Raw genomic sequence first — 17,232 nt, forward strand, 5'->3', positions numbered from 1 at the left:
CCAGCACATTCCAGTGCTCCTCACTAATGGGGCAAGATCCATCAGGGGCGCTCCTTGGGCCTCTGGGTTTGCAGACATCTGGTCACAGGAGCCAGTCACCCAGCCTGGGGCAGTGTGATTACAGGAGAGAGGATGAGGCACTGCGTGGTGCAGGAAGTCGCTTGCGCAGGGAGAGGGCAGCTCCGGATCATTTGAGCCCTCATGTTCCGCCTGGCATGTCCCAGGTGTCTGCACTGCTGGCTGGAGCCTTGTAAGGAGTGGGCCAGGCTGCTTGCAGTTGCATGTCACATCAGTGCCAGGGACCCCTTAGGTGGCACAGCAGCCCCTGTTCAGCCATGGGGCTGGCTCTACTTCCACCCAGGAGCACCCTCTACTTTCTTCTCACATACCCACTGTTCCTTCATGTGGCTCCTGTGCATATTCCATTGCTCCCACACTGCAGAGCCACTGCCACTGGGGCTTGGATGCTCCCTGTGTCTGGCAGCCACGTTGAGTGGGGACATGGAGAGCTGAGGTGATATGGCAGGGCAGCCTGTGGGATGGAGTGCCTTGGGAGACCACATGGAAAGAGCAAGATCCGGGCTTAAGAGCATGACACTTTAGGAAGGCATGTTTGGTACAGCTCCAGAAGCAGGGTAGCAGACATGGCAGTGGCAGGAGATAGTCCAGCCACCACAAAGACACCTAGTGACCATGCCAGGGCCAGGCAGGCACTGACTGCCCAGTAGCACCGTTGCTGAATGTCTGTATAAGCCTTCCCGGGGCTTAGCACAGAAGATGCCTGCCTTGGCTTTAAGTCACAACTTCACGAGTGTCATTCTGGTTGTTTTCATCTCCTGTGCAGGTAGTGAACACGTACACACCGGGGAAGAAGATCTGGCTGGAAGGTGTTGGTGCAACCTCGTCCGGAGGCATGAACAACCTCTCTGATTCCTATGCAGCAGGGTTCCTGTGAGTTCTGCCAGCTCACCAGAGCCAGATCACTGCCACCCTCACGGCTCTGTGAGCTCGGGTGCCACAAAGCCACTGCAGGTGGTAGAGGGCCAGAGACCCCACCTGTACCCCTCTCAGTACTCCCCAGCAGCCCAGGCACCATTATTTTCTCCATAGCATCCCTATCAGCCCTCCTCAGTTCTGCTTTCCTGCAGGTGACAGCCTCTGGCATGCCCAGAGAAGCAGAGTGAAGAGGGGACCCATGATGTGCCCACAGGGCATGGCCATGGAAGGGAGGTGCGATCCAAGCATGCCAGCTCTGGCACCCCAGGGCTGGCATCCTGACAGGCTTGCGTCACTGGGCAGCTCAGGATCACCTGGGTGTCTTCCTGCTCTGCATTTTTGGTTCAGGCTGCAGCCACATATCCTTGAATGCATTCATTCCCAGGGCATCTGCCCAGGGAAATGTTTGGCAGCACTCCACTCTGGAAACCATCTTATTCTCCTTCAAAGCCACAGCCATTGCTGGCTGCTGGGGCTTGTCTGCTGGCACAGCCCCATGGCACAGGCATCCTGCTGCAAAGCCCCAGTTCAGATCTTCAGAGCTGGCCATAACCACGAAAGATGGAGGAAGATGATCCAGGTTTTGCACGGAGGTGGGGGGACATGCCCAGGGTATCAGGGCTCTGGCAGGCCAGGAGGGTTGAAGACTTTGCCTGTGGGATGTGAGAAGCCAGACTGGTGCAAAGGTCTGCTCCGCAGAGGCTGAGGGAGCACCCCAAGCTTTGGTCACAGGGCTGTGATGCTGAGGTGCATGCAGAGGCTCAAGTGTGGGCACATGCAGGCCAGGCACAGCTGGGGCAGCAGTGGCTGTCACAGGGGTGAGGTACACAGGCTTGCTGGGGCAGGGGTGGTGGGAACAGGCTAATACCCAGCTTGCAAAACCGTCTGAAGGCTTCATCTCGGGTGCTGGGAGCAGGTGCCAAGTTAGGCCCATGCCATGTGCATGGCAGTGCCACTGGGCCTCCTGACTCTGCTCCCCCTGTGCCCAGGTGGCTGAACACGCTGGGACTGCTGGCCAGCCGGGGCATCGATGTGGTGGTGCGACACTCCTTCCTTGACCACGGCCACAACCATCTGGTGGACCAGAACTTCAACCCCTTGCCGGTAGGTCTGCCTGGGGACATTGCACTGGTGCTGGCCTTTACCCACTCATTCTGGGGAGATTCTCTCCTTGTGGCCCATCTGAACTCTGCTGGAAAATGTTTTTTTCCAGATCTATTTCTTGCAGTGTTAATAGGAGATGTTAGTTCATGTCAAACACAACATGTTGGAGGCAGATGGGAGAGCAATAGCTCTGTAGCTGAAACTTCATCTAGGGCCCTGGTTTGGTAGGGTGGGAGGGAGGCTGATGCCACTGAGGGATGCTAGCGAAGACTGTGGAGTAGTAGGGAAGGAAGGATGTGGCAGGACCAACACACATGGCACCAGGCAGGCAGCTGGATTCCTAGTGGGAATTCCTAGTGGCCCAGGGGAAGCCAGCACCTATCTTCACATCTCTAGAAACTGTAAGTTGGCTTAATGGGGAGCAACAGTCCCCACCCATGCCCCGAAGCATCCCTTCCTCTTCACAAGCACCTGAGGGAGTGAGAGCTCCCAGCACACACATGGTGCCTATAAAGAAACCATATGAAAAACTCTGTTAAATGTAACAGGTTTCCTTTTCCTGGGAGGGGGTGAGTAAATATGAGTGGAGAGCCTGGCAGAGTGGCTCTGCATCTCCTATGGAAGGGGTTTTTGGATCCAGTGCCAGCGGGCTGGGGATCTGCATTGGAGAGTTGGCACAACCTGCAGCTGTGAACTGGCCTTGGATGCTGCACTGGGATCGTGGGGGCTGGCTGCAGGGGGGCAGAGGCTGAGGGAGCCGTATCTCCATTGGCTCTACCTACTCAGCTGATGGAAACAGCATCCTCTAGCATTGGGAGAATGTGGGAGGTGTTGGTGACACGAGGGCTGTGCCAATCCCTTCAGCACGGCCTGGTGAGCAGATCCGGAGAGCAAAGCAGTGAGAGGGGGAGCATGGTCCCCTGCCTGTGCTGCTCCAGGTATCTCCTGGAGCACCCTGGGCTGGCCCATGGCCAGCTCTCCTGGCAGCTGGTGCAGGGCAGCGAGTGGCCCATGGCCAGCAATCCCAGCACAGCAGGGGCACCAGCCCCAGAGTGGCTGGAGCAGGCATGCAGTTAGGAGCGGGATTAAAGCAGGGAAGGAGTTAGAGGAATAAACTCCAGGCTGCTAAACACAGTAGAGGTCTTTAAAATGGATTTTGTTGTGGTTTTAAAGATAAATTTCCCAGTGAGTTAGATGCCACCTCCCTCATGGCTGTTTCCTTGCTCTCCTGCCGCTGTGTTCCGCCACAGACTTTGGTGGGTGCTTCCCCAACCCCTTCCTTCCACTCCTATACTTTAAAAGATCAAACCAATGGAGGATTTAAAAGCCCCAAACACCAGAAAGCCCAGAGAGACTGGGCTGTGACCTGCTCTGTGGGGCTGTGGCCGCTTGTTTCCCGTGGGAGCTATCAGGGAGATGAAAGCCGCTGGCTGTGCCTGCGCGGGGCCAGGCACTGTGAAATACAATCTGCTCATTACTTGCCATGACAAAGAGATTTCCACACACTGGCTGGTCATGAGTGAGGCAGCTGCCTGCTGAGGGAAGGGCTGCACCACCCTTCAATCCCAGCTCTGGCTGGCAGCTCCTCTGGGAGCTGGGGCTGGGCTCCCTGTAGCAGCCTTTACACCTCCTTCTCCCTTGCTGATCCCTGCTTGTCAGATAAGAGGATGACGTGTTTTGGGGTGCTGAGCTGAAGCTGAGCCTTTTGCAGTGGTGTCCTTATGTGCCAGGTTCAGGGAGGTTCCTGCACAGTCCAGGGATGGTGAGGCAGTGCAAATACAGCCCTCCATCCTTGTGCTAAAGACCATCCTGTATGAAACTGAGTGATTTGTAGTCCATCACCGTACTGCTGCCATGTGAGTCCTCCTGCCTGTCCATCTGGACCCCCCCAATGCTGCTGGTCTTGCTCATGTTAGTACTGTTCTTTTAGGGTTCTGGTGCAGCAGATGGCATAAGGAAGCTCATAAAATGCTGTGTGCCACGTTGGGGGATTGAGGGATGCAGATGATGGGGGTCTCTTGGTGGACACTGCTGCAGGAGTCTCAGCTCCTAAATCACCAGTCTTTCTGCTTCTCCCTCAGGACTGCAGCACTGGGGAAGGAATTGTTTTGTATAAGGGAAGAAGCAGGCAAATCACCACGTATACCAGGATGATAGTCACTGTTGTGGGCTGTGCTGTGAGCTAGTGAGGGGTACCAGCATGTGGGGCAGGCAGAGAGCATGGCTGCAAACTCAGGCAGCCTAGTGGGGCTTTCTCTGTGTTTCCTGAGGGTTGATCTCGGCTTGAAAATAAGTTTGTGGCTGTTTCAGTGGGAAATGCAAGAGCACTTGGGAATAGCTGCTTGCAGGCAAGGGTAAAGTGAAACCTTTGAAGCAGAGCTTTAAGCTGATCTACCTGTGGCTTTGCACTTCCATGGCTTGTTGGGTGCATTGCAGCCTGGCTCCCCGAAAATGATGTCAGGAGGCAGCAGTGTGGCCAAGGGGCACTGCAGCTTCACAGTGAAATTAGGGAGATGCTCATGTCTCTGCTGGGCTTTCCACACACAGCTGGCTGCAAGTTAAGTGGTGTCTTGTGGCTTCTGAGGTATCTTGCAAGGGGCATGGCCTTTGCACCTCCATCCAGGTCCTTCAGTCATGAAAGTGCAGCTCCAAGTGCTCATCCTGGCTGCCAGCATTGCCCATCCACCCTCTCCTTGGAGATGGGAACATCAAAGCCACGTGCAAGGGATGGGTGCTGCGGCAGGGGAAGGGCGAGGCCATCCTCTCAGCTTCCTTCCAGGTACAGATTCGAGGGAACAGGTTTCTCTTGCTGGATTAATGAGGATCAAAGCAGGAGAAGCTGGGCAACATGAGGTTCCCTGGCCTTGGCACAGATGTGATCAGGCTAGGGAATAGACACACTCCAGCCGACTTTAATGCAGCTGAGCTCAAGTGCTTTAATGCCTCGTTATTTTTGAGATAACATTTTCATATACGGTTGGAGTGCTTTTTCTTCCTGAGTGATTGGGGCAGCCAGCTGTATAATAGTCAGGCTTGTGCTTGAGAAGCCCTTCAAACAAAGCCTTTCACCGGTTCGTCAGTCTGCCAGCCTGCACCTAAACCCATCTGTACATGTGTGTGGGAGTGAGGAGCAGAGGAAAGGAGGGCAGGAGCAACCCTAATATTTACTCTTCATGGTGCCTTTGAAATGCCACTTAGGCATTTAGTAGCTCCAGGCTTGTTTCAGACACACAGTATATGTACTCCATCTCTCTTTCCTTAATATCTCTCTGAAACAGTCCAGAGAGATGCAGTACATTTGTTTCACTGAAGAGCCCCCCAGGTAGGTGTGAGCTTTCTCTTCAGATTGTTATAGCTTCTTAAGGACTTTTCTGAATGCTCTTCCACGTGGCACTCGCCTCTTTTTTATGAATCCTCAGTAGTGATTTCTGCTCCCTTAATGCACAGTGCTGTAAGGTTATACGTACACCTGGAAAAACTTGGGCACATTTCTAGGCAGACTCTGAGCAACACAAACTTCACAGAAAAGCCAAAGCTGAGATCCAGACTTCCTGATAACTATGGCTTCTCTTGGACCCTCTCCTGAAGACTGTGGACAGTGAGATACTTGCTTCTCCTTACTTAGGTAGATGCTAAAACTTCCTTTCTGTGTACAAGTTTCATATGCAATATGAGAAGGGCCCAGAGGGATCATGAGGTGAAGAGATGGCAGGGGCTGCCTGCTCAGCTGTGGTAGTAGAAGACAATATGATATTGCCTGTGAATTGATGGCGTCCTTGAGAGAGCATTGCAGCGACACGGAGGTCTGTGCCTGACAGTGCTGTGGTCGGATGCCTGGATGCTGTGAGTGATTTTTCTTGTCCTTTGCTTAGCCCAAAGGCACTGAGAAACTCCATGGAAGTTATTGTCTGTCCTGGAGGGGAGAGGATCCCAGGCTTGGATCAGGTCTGTCCTTAGTGACCTGTCTCCTCCTTACTGGGCTTTCATAAAAGCCCTGGTGTGAATGGGCTTGATGCCGTGCTGTGGCTGTCCCCAGCATCCCTTGGGGTCCCTAGGGCAGTGTTGGAGTGTGAGCCATTCCCTTGGGCTGCCCCTGGTGCCTGGGTACTATCAGTGCCTGCTTCATCCGTCCCGAGCACCTCCCCAGCAGGGCACAGCCTGAGGCCCCTCTCTCTGGGTGCGAGGGGCCCACGGTCAAGGTGCTGTGCCAGGGTGGAAGTGGTGCTCCTGCCTGCTGCACGTACACACTCCCTGGTGTGCTCATTAGCTGAGCTGGCTTGGCTGGAGGAGATGCTAATTGCTGCCTGAGGTCCCAGCTGTATCCCTGGATGGGACGATGCCTCTCTCCCATCCCTGCGCTGCGTGGGAGCCCAGTCCAGGGCTGTGGGAACAGGTCCTCACTCACCTTCACCCATCCCTACCCTGCTGTCCACTCTCCCAGTGGCTGCCTAGTGAAGAGGAGACCTAGTATCCTAGTATACTATCCTAGTATAGGGGGACACATGCAAGGAGCGCTTCCCTGCAAACCGCTGCACTCCCACTGCTGAGCCAGGCCAGCTGTGGCTGTGGGCTGGGGGGAGCTCAGGCAGCCCATCTGCAGGCCCAGCCCTGAGTCACCATCCTGTGCACACGCAGCTGCTGAACTGACAGGGGTAAGACTGCAGCTGCCGTTCCCCCAGGCAGGACCCTGGGCGTTGGGGTGGCTGCCAGGGAGAGGACAGCCAGGCTGGACTGCAGCGTGCCATGCACTGCACAGGCACAGTCCCGAGCCTGGGAGCAACAAAGGGTGGGGAGAGGGAGCGGGTCCAGTGGAGTTCGCACACACATGGAAGCTGTTCCTGACGGCCATAAATCTGTCGTGCGGGTGTCTGGCACTCCATCTGCCCCACACACTGGGTCACTGGCTGTGGTGGGGGCAGCATCTGCAGACAGGGAAGGGGTGGGAGAGGCGAGGACGGGCAGGAGCTGTCTGTGCAGGACGGTTGCTCTGCCCATGGGAGGGAGGGATGAAATCCTGGACATTTCAGGTGTGCATGGGGAAAAGGCTTTCCCAGGAGATGTCAGGCTGGAGCATGGCCCACTGAAAGGCAGAGTGGAAACAGCGCCCTGCAGAAATCTCTCAGCCAGCTTTGGCATAATTGCCCAAAGCAGGTCTGAGCAGGGCATCCCCTCCGTTGCCTTGTCCTTTCAGTCATGATCATACCATTCTCGAGGAGGGTGGCGTCCTCTGCTCTCTGCCCCTTTGCTGCATTCCAGGAGCTCTGTCAGCTCTGAGGCTCACTTTGTCTGCAAACAAGCAGATAAATTGAGAGTGCCTCCACTCTGCTTGCTGTCACAGCGAGTTAAGGGGCCTTTCCCTCTTAGTGCACCGTAAAAAAAAAAACTTCTCTGAAGTGTGTATGCTTGGACTTTCTAAAGCATCAAAGCCCTGCTGCAGCCAGCAGCTCTGGTACCCACCTGCTGGAGCTGTGGGACATGTGCAGACCCGGAGCCAGGCTGCTCCTGCAACAGAGACTGAGACATAGACACGCTCCATCTGGAACCAGAAGCAGTGGCTTGCTCTTGGAAGGATGGACACAGCCCCTGCCCATGTCTGCCAGAGACACTGTGCTAGTGACAGACTTGCCCATGTCTGTGACACAGCCATCCTGGGGCTGTAGAGGAGGTGGGACAGCAAGACCCTTCCTGGGAGGGCTGGTGCTTGCCAGCAGAGCAGAGGGAAGTAGTGTTATGGTGAAAAGTAGCAGAACAGAAACAGTAAAGAAGTTGCACTTGGTTTCCAAGCCTTTTGCTCTGACAGCTCCTCTCCCTTTCTGCAGCCTCCATTGCCTGGACCCTGTTAGGGAGAGGTGATGACAAAAGAGAGGTTTGGCTGTTCCTCCATCTGCTCGGCTCCCTGGGAATGTGGAGGCTGCTGCTGGGGACCAGCTTGCAAAGGGCAGTGGTAGGCAGGGAACACTTTCCCAGTGCCTGAACAGGCTGTCCGTACTCAGTGCCACTGGTGCCTGGCAGCAATTCCTGTGTCTGCCACTCCCACAGCAGGAATTTTGCCTTAATGCCAGTGTTTGATGTTTCTCCAGGATGATGACAAAGAGCTTAAGAGAGAGAAAGGGAGAAGGGCTGAGCAAAGGGTGAGGCAGCTGAAGGCTGGAAAGATGTGATACACATCGGAGGCTTGGCAGGTTGTGCTGCTGGCATAGCTGCGGGAGACCCTGGGCTATAGGATGATGCTCAGCCCAAACCCAGTGTTTGCAGTGCTGCTGGCACCACTGGATGAGAGTGCTGCTCACCAAGGCCATGGGTACATACACATTAGCAGGTTATTTGCAACCAGAGTAACTCTCCTGTCTGTCCCCATGTGCTGCACTTTGGGAGTTGGTGCAGAGCTGTTGTAAAACATGACCTGGTTTCCTTTCCCTGACCACGAGTAGATAGCCCAAGGGCCAGCCTGCCATGAGCAGTAAGCACACAGGGTGCACAATGTGGCCACAGCAGCAACTATTCTGCGCTCCAAGAGCTGCTCCTGCCCTAGCTAATGGAGCTATTGCCTTCTCTTGCTGTGCCTGCTTCCTCTCCTCTGACCCCTCAGCTGAAAGGCACTGGGGTGCTGGACTGGCAGCCCGTTATGCCATGCTTCAGCTGTGGACCATTTGCTGGCAGGGAGCACTATCAGGAAGATGTGAAGGAGGAAGGCAATGCAGGAAAGAGTGGTGTGAAACATACAGCCATTAGAACAGGAAGGAAGAGGATCAGCATGGTGAAAGCAACAGACACCCAGGCAAAGATGTCAGCAGCTCTGGGGCAGTAGTGGTGGGCACCCGCAGGGACCAGGGCTTAGCAAGAAAAGAACTGGGCAGCACTGGCCAATTCTTTCAATAGGTGCAGGTGTCTGGGTCAAAGTAAGGGTCTGTCTTGCCCAGGAGGGGCAAGGCTGTGTGAGCAGAGCAGAGGAAAGAGGCAAGAGGCCACTTTGCTGTCTCTATGCATGCTGGCCCTGTCTTCTTCTGTTGATGCCACCAGCTCTTGGCAGCCCAGTCCACCTGAAGCCCCCTCATTTGATGCTAGGAGGAGTGGTGCTCCCCATTTATAGACCCTCCTTGGAGTGTCCCCCATGGTGCTCAGGGCATACCAGAAATTCCTTCAGTATGGCAGCAAATGTTGTAGGAGACTGCTTACCAAATCCTCAGCTCTTCAGGAGTTCCATACAAGGAGGATGCACACACAAAATGGCCAACAGCTCACGTCCTTGAGGACAGGGGCATGTGAGCTTGTGAGGACAGCAGCAGTGCCTGCTCCTGGAGCTGACCATTTTGACTTTGACACGTTCCCTTTGAGGAGAGGCTCTGCCCTACTCTGCTTGTCACAGGACCTTGCAAGGATTTGAGTGAGAAAACCTGGAGCTCCCACAGTCCAAGAACCACATAAAACTCAGGGATAATGTTAAAAGCAGCATTAGCCCAGCCTCGCTGAAGGAACAACCAGCCGTGGCTTGAACAGGATGTAAGGACCTCCACAGGGAGAAAGCTTTGGATACTGAGGATCTCTTTAATCTAGTGGAAAAAGAAAGAACAAGAACCACTGGTTGGAAGCTGAAGCCAGACAAATTCAGGCTGAAACTAAAGAGTGGGATTGTTAACAGTGCGGATGTTTAACTGCTGGAACAGACTCCCTGGGAAGTGGCGGCTTCTCCGTCCCTCCAAGCCCTCACAACCACAATCACTACTTTTCTCGAAGATGTTTCTGCCAAAAACGAGCCACCAGGCTCAACAGAGGGATAAAAGAGCAAAGCTCTCTGTCCTGTGATGTACAGGAAGGCAGACCCGCCATCCCTTATCTCCTTATTGGTTGCTGTGGTAAGAAGCAGACAAAGGTGCAAGAATGGAGCAATTTATAACAGGCTGTTGAAACTTGAGCATGCCTGAGGGACAGAGGGAGAGCTTGGGCAGCTTCAGAAGAGGGAAGAAGCAAAGGGAAGAGGAGGAGGGCATGCAGCAGCCAGCTGATGCTGCCAGTGACGCAGGGACACGGAGCCATGCCCCAGCAGCACCACGAGGTCAGCAGGCAGCTCATGTGAAATTCAGCTGCCTTTTCTGGTTACAGCCGTGGGAGATCAAAGGGCTGTGGCTCCATTACTTCGGTTTTCTGGTTATGGCAACATCTTCTTGCACGTGGTGAGCAGAGAGCTGAACAAACTCAGATGTGCTGTAAAGCTGCTTTGCTGCCTCTAGAAGAGAGCATGAGGATACGCTCCTGTGCCCTTCCTGATGGCTTTGGAGACAGGAGGATCTGGTTAATAGGTCTGTCTGAAAGTCTGCCTAATCAACCTTGTTTCCAAAAGCTGAAGTCTCTAAAAGCTCCTGCAATTAAGGAGATCAAGTAGGACCCTCTGGGCTTTCCCTGTATAGTGGAAAGCTCATAGGTCTTCACTGGCCCCACAGGGCTCAAAAGATGTGGCTGGCCTGAGCTCTGCACATCAGCTCACTTGGAACAAGCACTCCTCCTGCCCATAAATCAGGGGTCCCAGCCAGGAATGCTCCTGGACGGCTCTGCCTTCAGGTGCTCCTCTGAGGGCTGCAGTGGCAGCACTGCTTAATGGGGCTGCAAAGTAATTAAAGCAAAAAAAGCTCCTTCAATTCCTGGAGGACTAATAGCAGACCAGATTCCTGTCTGCTATTCCTCCTCTACTGCTACAGCTGTATTGCTGGCTCAGCCCTCACAACGGGAGCCCTCTGTGCACTCCAAAAGCCAATTCCTCTCTGTGGCCACACTGGTTGGAGGCATGCATCTCCCTGGGCATTGCCAGGGCTGCCTCTGCTGGGATGCCCAGCAGTACACTGCCAGGCAGGCACTTGTCTTTGCAAAGGGCACATAAGCACTTCCAGCCTGGGAGCCAAACTCACATACGGTTTGCCATATGGGTGATGGTGCCAGGTGCTGTCAGGGGTCCAGGAAGAGGTCACTGATCAGTAGAAAAGCCACTCAAGTGGCAGCCAAGCTGGGATTTAAGAGCAACTGCTTCCCAAGCTGGTCACCATTAGGACAGGAGCCCAGCAGCCCCAGTATGATTTTAACTGGGGTTCACTTATGCCAGACGTTGGAGCAGCCCTGCAGCACTGGCCCAGCTGGGACAGTGCCTACACCCTGATGGGTTTGTGTCTGTGGCCCCTGCTACAAGTGGGTTTGCAATGATGTAAAAAGCTGCCTTTGTCCTCAGTGCTTACCTCAAGTAAGCTGAAGAGCATGAGTACCTCAAGGCCAAGGCTGATGACTTCTTCTCCAGCCCCAGGTCATTTTTCTGGCCCTCTTTGGTATTTCCACATCCTTCTCAAAATGAAGACTTCAGAGCTAGCCTTGCCAGCAAGTCAAAGTAAAATCACTGCTGTCTCCTCACCTCCTACAGATGCTGGAGGGACAGGTTGGTCCCTGTGCTGCCCTGGGGGCATTGCCCATGCCCAAATACTGAGCTGTGGTCATCTCACCTTTTGCAGAACAAAAAGTGTCCCTGTGTCCCTGTTCACTGCCTTACCCAACTCATAGCATCTGCATGGTTTTTCTCTGTACCCTTAGCTGGATCAGAAGCTGACAAAATGTGGTCAGTGCTTCCCGGAGAGACAACAAATATCCGTCATTGAGCCCAGCCCAGGAGATGCCAAATGGCACAGCTCTGCCTGTGAGCCTCCACAGCAGGAGCCTTGGGCTCAGCTCCCCCAGCTCTGCAGGGGAACAGGCTTTGTGAGAGCACCCTTCGTAAAAAGAGACATGAGATTTGGCAGCAACTAAGGCAGGTCATGGGGCTGGGCAGCTCCCCCAGCTCCCACATTGCAAATCTTGCTGCTACTGAGCCTTGAGAGTGGAGGGTCACTGATGTTGAAGCAGCAAACCCCCAGGGACCTGTCTTCCCAGAGGAGTGAGCGCTCGTCCAGATCTGGAGCTGCCGGTGCCAGCTCCCCAGCACAAGGCCATTGGGAGCCCCCTGCAGAGCAGCTCTTGAGACCCAGATGGAAATTTTGAGGGCAGTCACAAAGTCTCTGGCCTCTATTGCTCCCATAACTTGTGGGCAAAAGCATCACTTCGTCAGCAGAAATATGGGGAGGAGGTGAGAAACCCCAGGGGGCTAGAAAGACCTAAAAGCCTGGGTTGACAGGTAGCCTGGGGCGCTGAACTCATTTATTTTTAACTCACAACTGAGGGTCTAAACAATGCAATCTGTGCTCACCTTTGGCCTCACCATAAATTCAAGTAATTACTCATCTAATGATGCCTGCTAATCAGCATGGGTCACAGGGGAGCTGGCAGCATGCCAGGCAGTGCTCCTCTCCCCTGCCGAGAGCATCAGCCAGGTGGGCTGGCACAGCTTCCCGTGGCAGGGGAAGGTTGGCACAGCCCCTGCAGCATGGTGCAGACAGGAACGGCCCTAGGGTGATGGGCAGCACTGCCAGCCAGCAGGCACAGGGACAATGGCACACGCCATGGGGATGGCACACGTCTGCAGTTGCAGCTCAACCTCCCCTGGAGCTCTGGCCACATGAGCTGAGTCTCCTCAGGGTGCATAAGCTTCTCCCTTCACCCTCACGTCTCCTCCAAGGCCTGGGGTTTGCGCGGGAAGCAGTTACTAGGCTGGTGTGGCACAAAGCCCAGTGGCTTTGGCTGGGGGGAGCAGGAGGCAGCTTTTCCTCCAGCACTGTGGCAAAAGCTTACCCAGAAAGTGGAAAGTGGGTTAAAATCTCCCTTTGCCAGACCAGCCCAACACTGCTGGATAAAGTCGACTTCTGCTGGGCTGGGCTGGAGAGAGGATGGAGATGACAGTCCAGTCTGCCCAGTGGGTGTTTGCCTCATTCTGGTCACTGCTGCAGCACTGCTCTGTGTTTCGTGTGCTGGCCTCTTCATCCAAAATGTGTGGTAAGTGGGGTCTGTGTGAGGGCTTCCCACCCATAGGATGGATATCTGCACCTGTATGAGGGATCTGTGCTTCCACCCGCCCATCCTGCCTTGTAGCCTGCATCCTGAAGACCTCATTGCCCTCAAGGTACCCCTCTAGGGTGGAAGACCCCTTCCTAGCACTGTTGTGGCCACGTAAGTCTTTCCTTGTGCCTCCCCAGGCAGTGTGCAGAGCCAGGGGCTGCTCGATCCGTGCTCCTTTCCGCACCAGCACCCTCCTCACTGTGTGGGACAGATGCTGCCAGGCACAGTGGTTCCTGGTGCCAGCGTGACCATCAGTGCTGGGTATTTGACATATCCCGTGGCAATGGGGGCAATTACCCTGGGACACACGATGCCTCTGGAGCAGCCAGTCCAGGTTGTGCAGAGGGGGTTTACCCAGGACCCTTGTGTGTATGAAGGTGCCTCCACACCTGCAGGCAGCACCCAGAGAAGCAGCATCAGAGGCTCCATCTCCTCGGCATCGCTTGGGGTGCCTGGATCAGCTGTGGGGCCAGAGTCTCATCCTGCAGAACAGCAGGCGAGCGCCTGAGCTGGCCCTTTCCCTTCCCACAACCCTGCTTCATTTACCACACACCTCCCAGCTTCTGGGGCGGATGAGGGGGGGCCCTGTCGGCAGCGGCCTCCGTCACCACACAGCCTCACCTCCCTCCCTAGGGCTTGGGGCCCATCCTGTGTGCCGAGTAAGGCCATGCCCTGTGGGAAAAAGTAGTATGTGGTGACGTAATTAAAGGCTGCATCATTAATGCATGTGTGCAGGGGCTGAACTTTTCCTATTTCTTGAGTGCTTGGCTTCCCTGTGCTGTATACATGGGTATTTAACTCCATGGGAGGCTTCAAAGTGGGAGAAGCTCCTCAAAGCCAGTGTGTCATGAAACAGAGCCTGAGAGCACAGGAGAGCTCTTGGTGTGCTCCAGCCCCATGTACAGAGTGGGGTGGAGAGTGACCTGCCTGCTCCAAAGACACCACCATTCCCAGGGCATCAGCTGGAGCTGGTGCACAGGTCTGTGACATGGCTACATATTGAGTCCATGGGAACATGCAAGGGCACCCAAAAAGAGCCCAGCCAAAAACAGAGCTCCTTTGGAGGCTCTCGGTGTCTCTCAGCATGGGCAGAGCGATGTATTCCTCCCTTGATCTCGTTCCTGGAAACAGCAATGCCGTTTTGTCTTGGACAAACAAAGCTCACCCCAAGGCAGACATCTGGCACACAACATTTGCACCTCATAGCCGAAATCTTGCTAGGCTGCAAGCAGGAAAGTCAGCCTCTCCTGCCGGCTCCTACTGTGAGTCGGGGAGACCGTTGTGCCGCTGACTGTCCCCTCTGCCCCCCAGGACTACTGGCTGTCCCTGCTCTACAAGCGCCTCATCGGTCCCAAGGTCCTGGCAATCCACGTGGCCGGTCTCCAGAGGAAACCCCGGCCCGGCAGGGTCATTCGTGACAAGCTCCGCATTTATGCCCACTGCACCAGCTACCACAAGTGAGCGGGGCGCGGGAGGCTGCGGCTGCCGCGGGGGAGAAGCCGGACGCCCGGGAGATGGGGAGCGCTGAGGACGGGCTGGGGCGGGCGCCCGGAGGTCGGCTCCGGCGAGGCGGGCGCGTTGGCTGCCCAGGGGAGCCGCTCGGGCGCGGCGGCAGCGGGAGCGGCGGGAACGGCGCTGCCCGCCGTGAGAGCGGCGGCAGGCCCGCGCCTGGGAACGGGGCCGGGGCAGCGGCCGCCGGGCAGCCCCGGCAGCAGAGATCAAGGGAGTGGATTTCACAGGAGGGGCCCCCGGTCGGTCGGGTTACTCGCCGGGCCACGCTGCCGGGGAGCCCGGCCTGGTTATTGTTTCGCTGATAAGGTCTTTGAAAGCGCCCCAGTGAGCGGGAGGGGGCGGCCACCTCCTCCGCAGACACAAGTTGCTATTGTAGAGGAGGAGAGTCTGTTTCTTTACACAGTCCAGATGCTTTCAACATGCCTCCAGCTCGGTAGGAAACCTTGTCCAGTAACTGACAGGTGCAAAGTGCTTTATAGCCTTTGTTTGGGGCTGACTGATCAGGCAGGGACAGAGGATCAGTGTCTGGACCTGTCAGTTATGTGCCCGTGGCGGCGGGGGGCAGACGCCACTTGCGCACAGAGCTCCCCTCCTTTCTCAGCCTCCTCCTTGTGAGGCCCTGGGGGGGCTGCCCCCGGACCACCATCCCCCCAGCTCTAGATGTAGACATGGCACCCCTTTGAGTCTTGCCACACCTGGCTGAGGAAGGGAGTGGGATATTGGAAAGCTGTCATCACAGAGCCAGGTGTTATGATGGGGAGGTTGCATCTCCCTGTGTAGGGGCAGATGGGATGATGATGTCCCCTCTGGACGGTTGCATAAGGCTGGTTCTTGCAGAGACCTCCCCACACAAGCCTTTTTTTGGAGGCAATGCTCCTGGAGCACATGCCAACACGCCCCTCAGCTCCTGCTCTCCCCTTGGCAGCCACAACTATGTCCGGGGGTCCATCACCCTTTACATCATCAACATGCATCGCTCCCGGAAGAAAATCAAGCTGGCGGGGACACTGCGGGATAAAATCGTCCACCAGTACCTGCTGCAGCCCTATGGCAAGGACGGACTCCACTCCAAGTAAGTGGTGAAGCTTCAACGAAGCTGGTGAAAGGTCTGCAGAACAAGTCTTATGAGGAGTGGCTGAGGGAGCTGGGGGTGTTTAGCCTGGAGAAGAGAAGGCTGAGGCAAGACATGATCACTCTCTACAGCTACCTGACAGGAGGTCGTAGCAAGGTGGAGATCAGTCTCTTCTCCCCAGTAATAAGTGATAGGACAAGAGGAAAGGGCCTCAAGTTGCACCAGGGGAGGTTTAGATTCGAGATGAGGAAGAACTTTTTCACTGAGAGGGTTATAAAGCACTGGCACGGGCTGCCCGGTGAGATGGTGGAGTCACCATCCCTGGAGAAATTTAAAAGACACATAGTTGAGGGCCATGAGTTAGTGCTGGGCTTGGCAGTGTGAGGTGAGGGGTTGGACCTGAGTATCTAAAGGTCTTTTCCAACCAAAGTGATTCTATGTGCAATGCTGGCAGCTGGGGCTGCCACCCAATAATCGATGATTCCCCTGCCCTCACAATCTCCTGGTCCCACAGGTCGGTCCAGCTCAACGGGCAGCCACTGGCCATGGTGGATGACGGGACCCTCCCCGAGCTAAAGCCTCGTCCGCTGCGGGCTGGCCGCACCCTGGTCATTCCCCCACTGACCATGAGCTTCTATGTGGTGAAGAACGTGAATGCATTGGCCTGTCGGTACCGATAGCCCATGGCCCAGAACGGACCTGCCAGCCTTGCTCTTCTGCCCCTGCGTGCTCCCCAGGACACATTGCCTCCTCAGCAGCCTGCGCAGCCTCGCAGCAGGGCCACATCAGGCAGGCATCATGCTGTGCCCTCGCCCTCACACCTTGGATGTCCTTTGGCTTGGCACCCTCCCCTGCCCTGTGATCGCGGAGCTCTGCTTGGCTGCTTGGCCATGGCCACCATCCTGCTGGAGGGGTGCAACAGCAAAACTGTAGGGCCTGCCACCGTCCATCCCGCAAGCTGCGAGAAGCACCCGGGGCCCGGTGGTCGCCGGCAGCCGGGGAGGGCTCGGGTGCCGAGCCCTGGTATAGCCCGGGATGGGCACCCTCCCGGCCTCCCCCCACAGTCCCGCAGCCCCTCAGGGTGGCCGGGTCTCCGTTTCCTCTGCGCCCTCCCGGGTGGCGGGCAGTGTCGGTGCAGCAAGCGCATGGAAGCAGCTCCCTCTGCCGCCAGCCCGGCCGGGACAGGCGCGGGGATGCTCGGGCGGAGCGGGACGGCAGACGGGGCGCCGGCGTCCGCCCGGTCGGGCGAGGGTCGAGGGTCTGCGGCTGGAAATGTTCATAAGTAAATTATACGGCCCGGAGCGGAACAGCGGGGCCGGTGGGCAGCCCCGGCATCCCCCCCCCCCGGGGCGGGGAGCGGCCGTCGGGCCGTGAGCGTGTCCCGCCCGGGAGAGGGGCGGCGCCGCGGGCAGGAGCAGCCGGGGCGCGCCGAGGTGCTCCCGGAGGTGTAATAAAGTTGGGCTGTCAACCGCGCCGGCCTCTTCTCTGCGGCACGGAGCGGGAGCGGCGCCGGGTCCGGGAGCGTCGGGCAGCGGGGCCGGCGGCGAGCCGCGGTGCAGGGCCGCGCCGGGCCAGCGGGGGCGCTG

At 56.3% G+C, this 17,232-nt stretch overlaps 1 protein-coding gene across 2 annotated transcripts in view; it reads left to right on the top strand.

Moving 5' to 3' along the window:
* Positions 1–17,101, top strand: part of HPSE2 (heparanase 2 (inactive)) — a 111,595-nt gene extending 94,494 nt beyond the window's left edge. For both annotated transcript variants that reach the window (XM_062001912.1, XM_062001911.1), the window contains 5 exons: positions 845–951; positions 1,986–2,100; positions 14,374–14,519; positions 15,500–15,646; positions 16,161–17,101. In XM_062001912.1, the coding sequence (XP_061857896.1) occupies positions 845–951; positions 1,986–2,100; positions 14,374–14,519; positions 15,500–15,646; positions 16,161–16,326 (681 nt within the window). In that variant the 3' untranslated portion in view covers positions 16,327–17,101. The remainder of the gene's footprint in view (positions 1–844; positions 952–1,985; positions 2,101–14,373; positions 14,520–15,499; positions 15,647–16,160) is intronic.
* Positions 17,102–17,232: the final 131 nt, after the last annotated feature.

The sequence above is a fragment of the Colius striatus genome, chromosome 8, assembly GCF_028858725.1.
Source record: "Colius striatus isolate bColStr4 chromosome 8, bColStr4.1.hap1, whole genome shotgun sequence".
Lineage (NCBI taxonomy): Eukaryota > Metazoa > Chordata > Aves > Coliiformes > Coliidae > Colius > Colius striatus.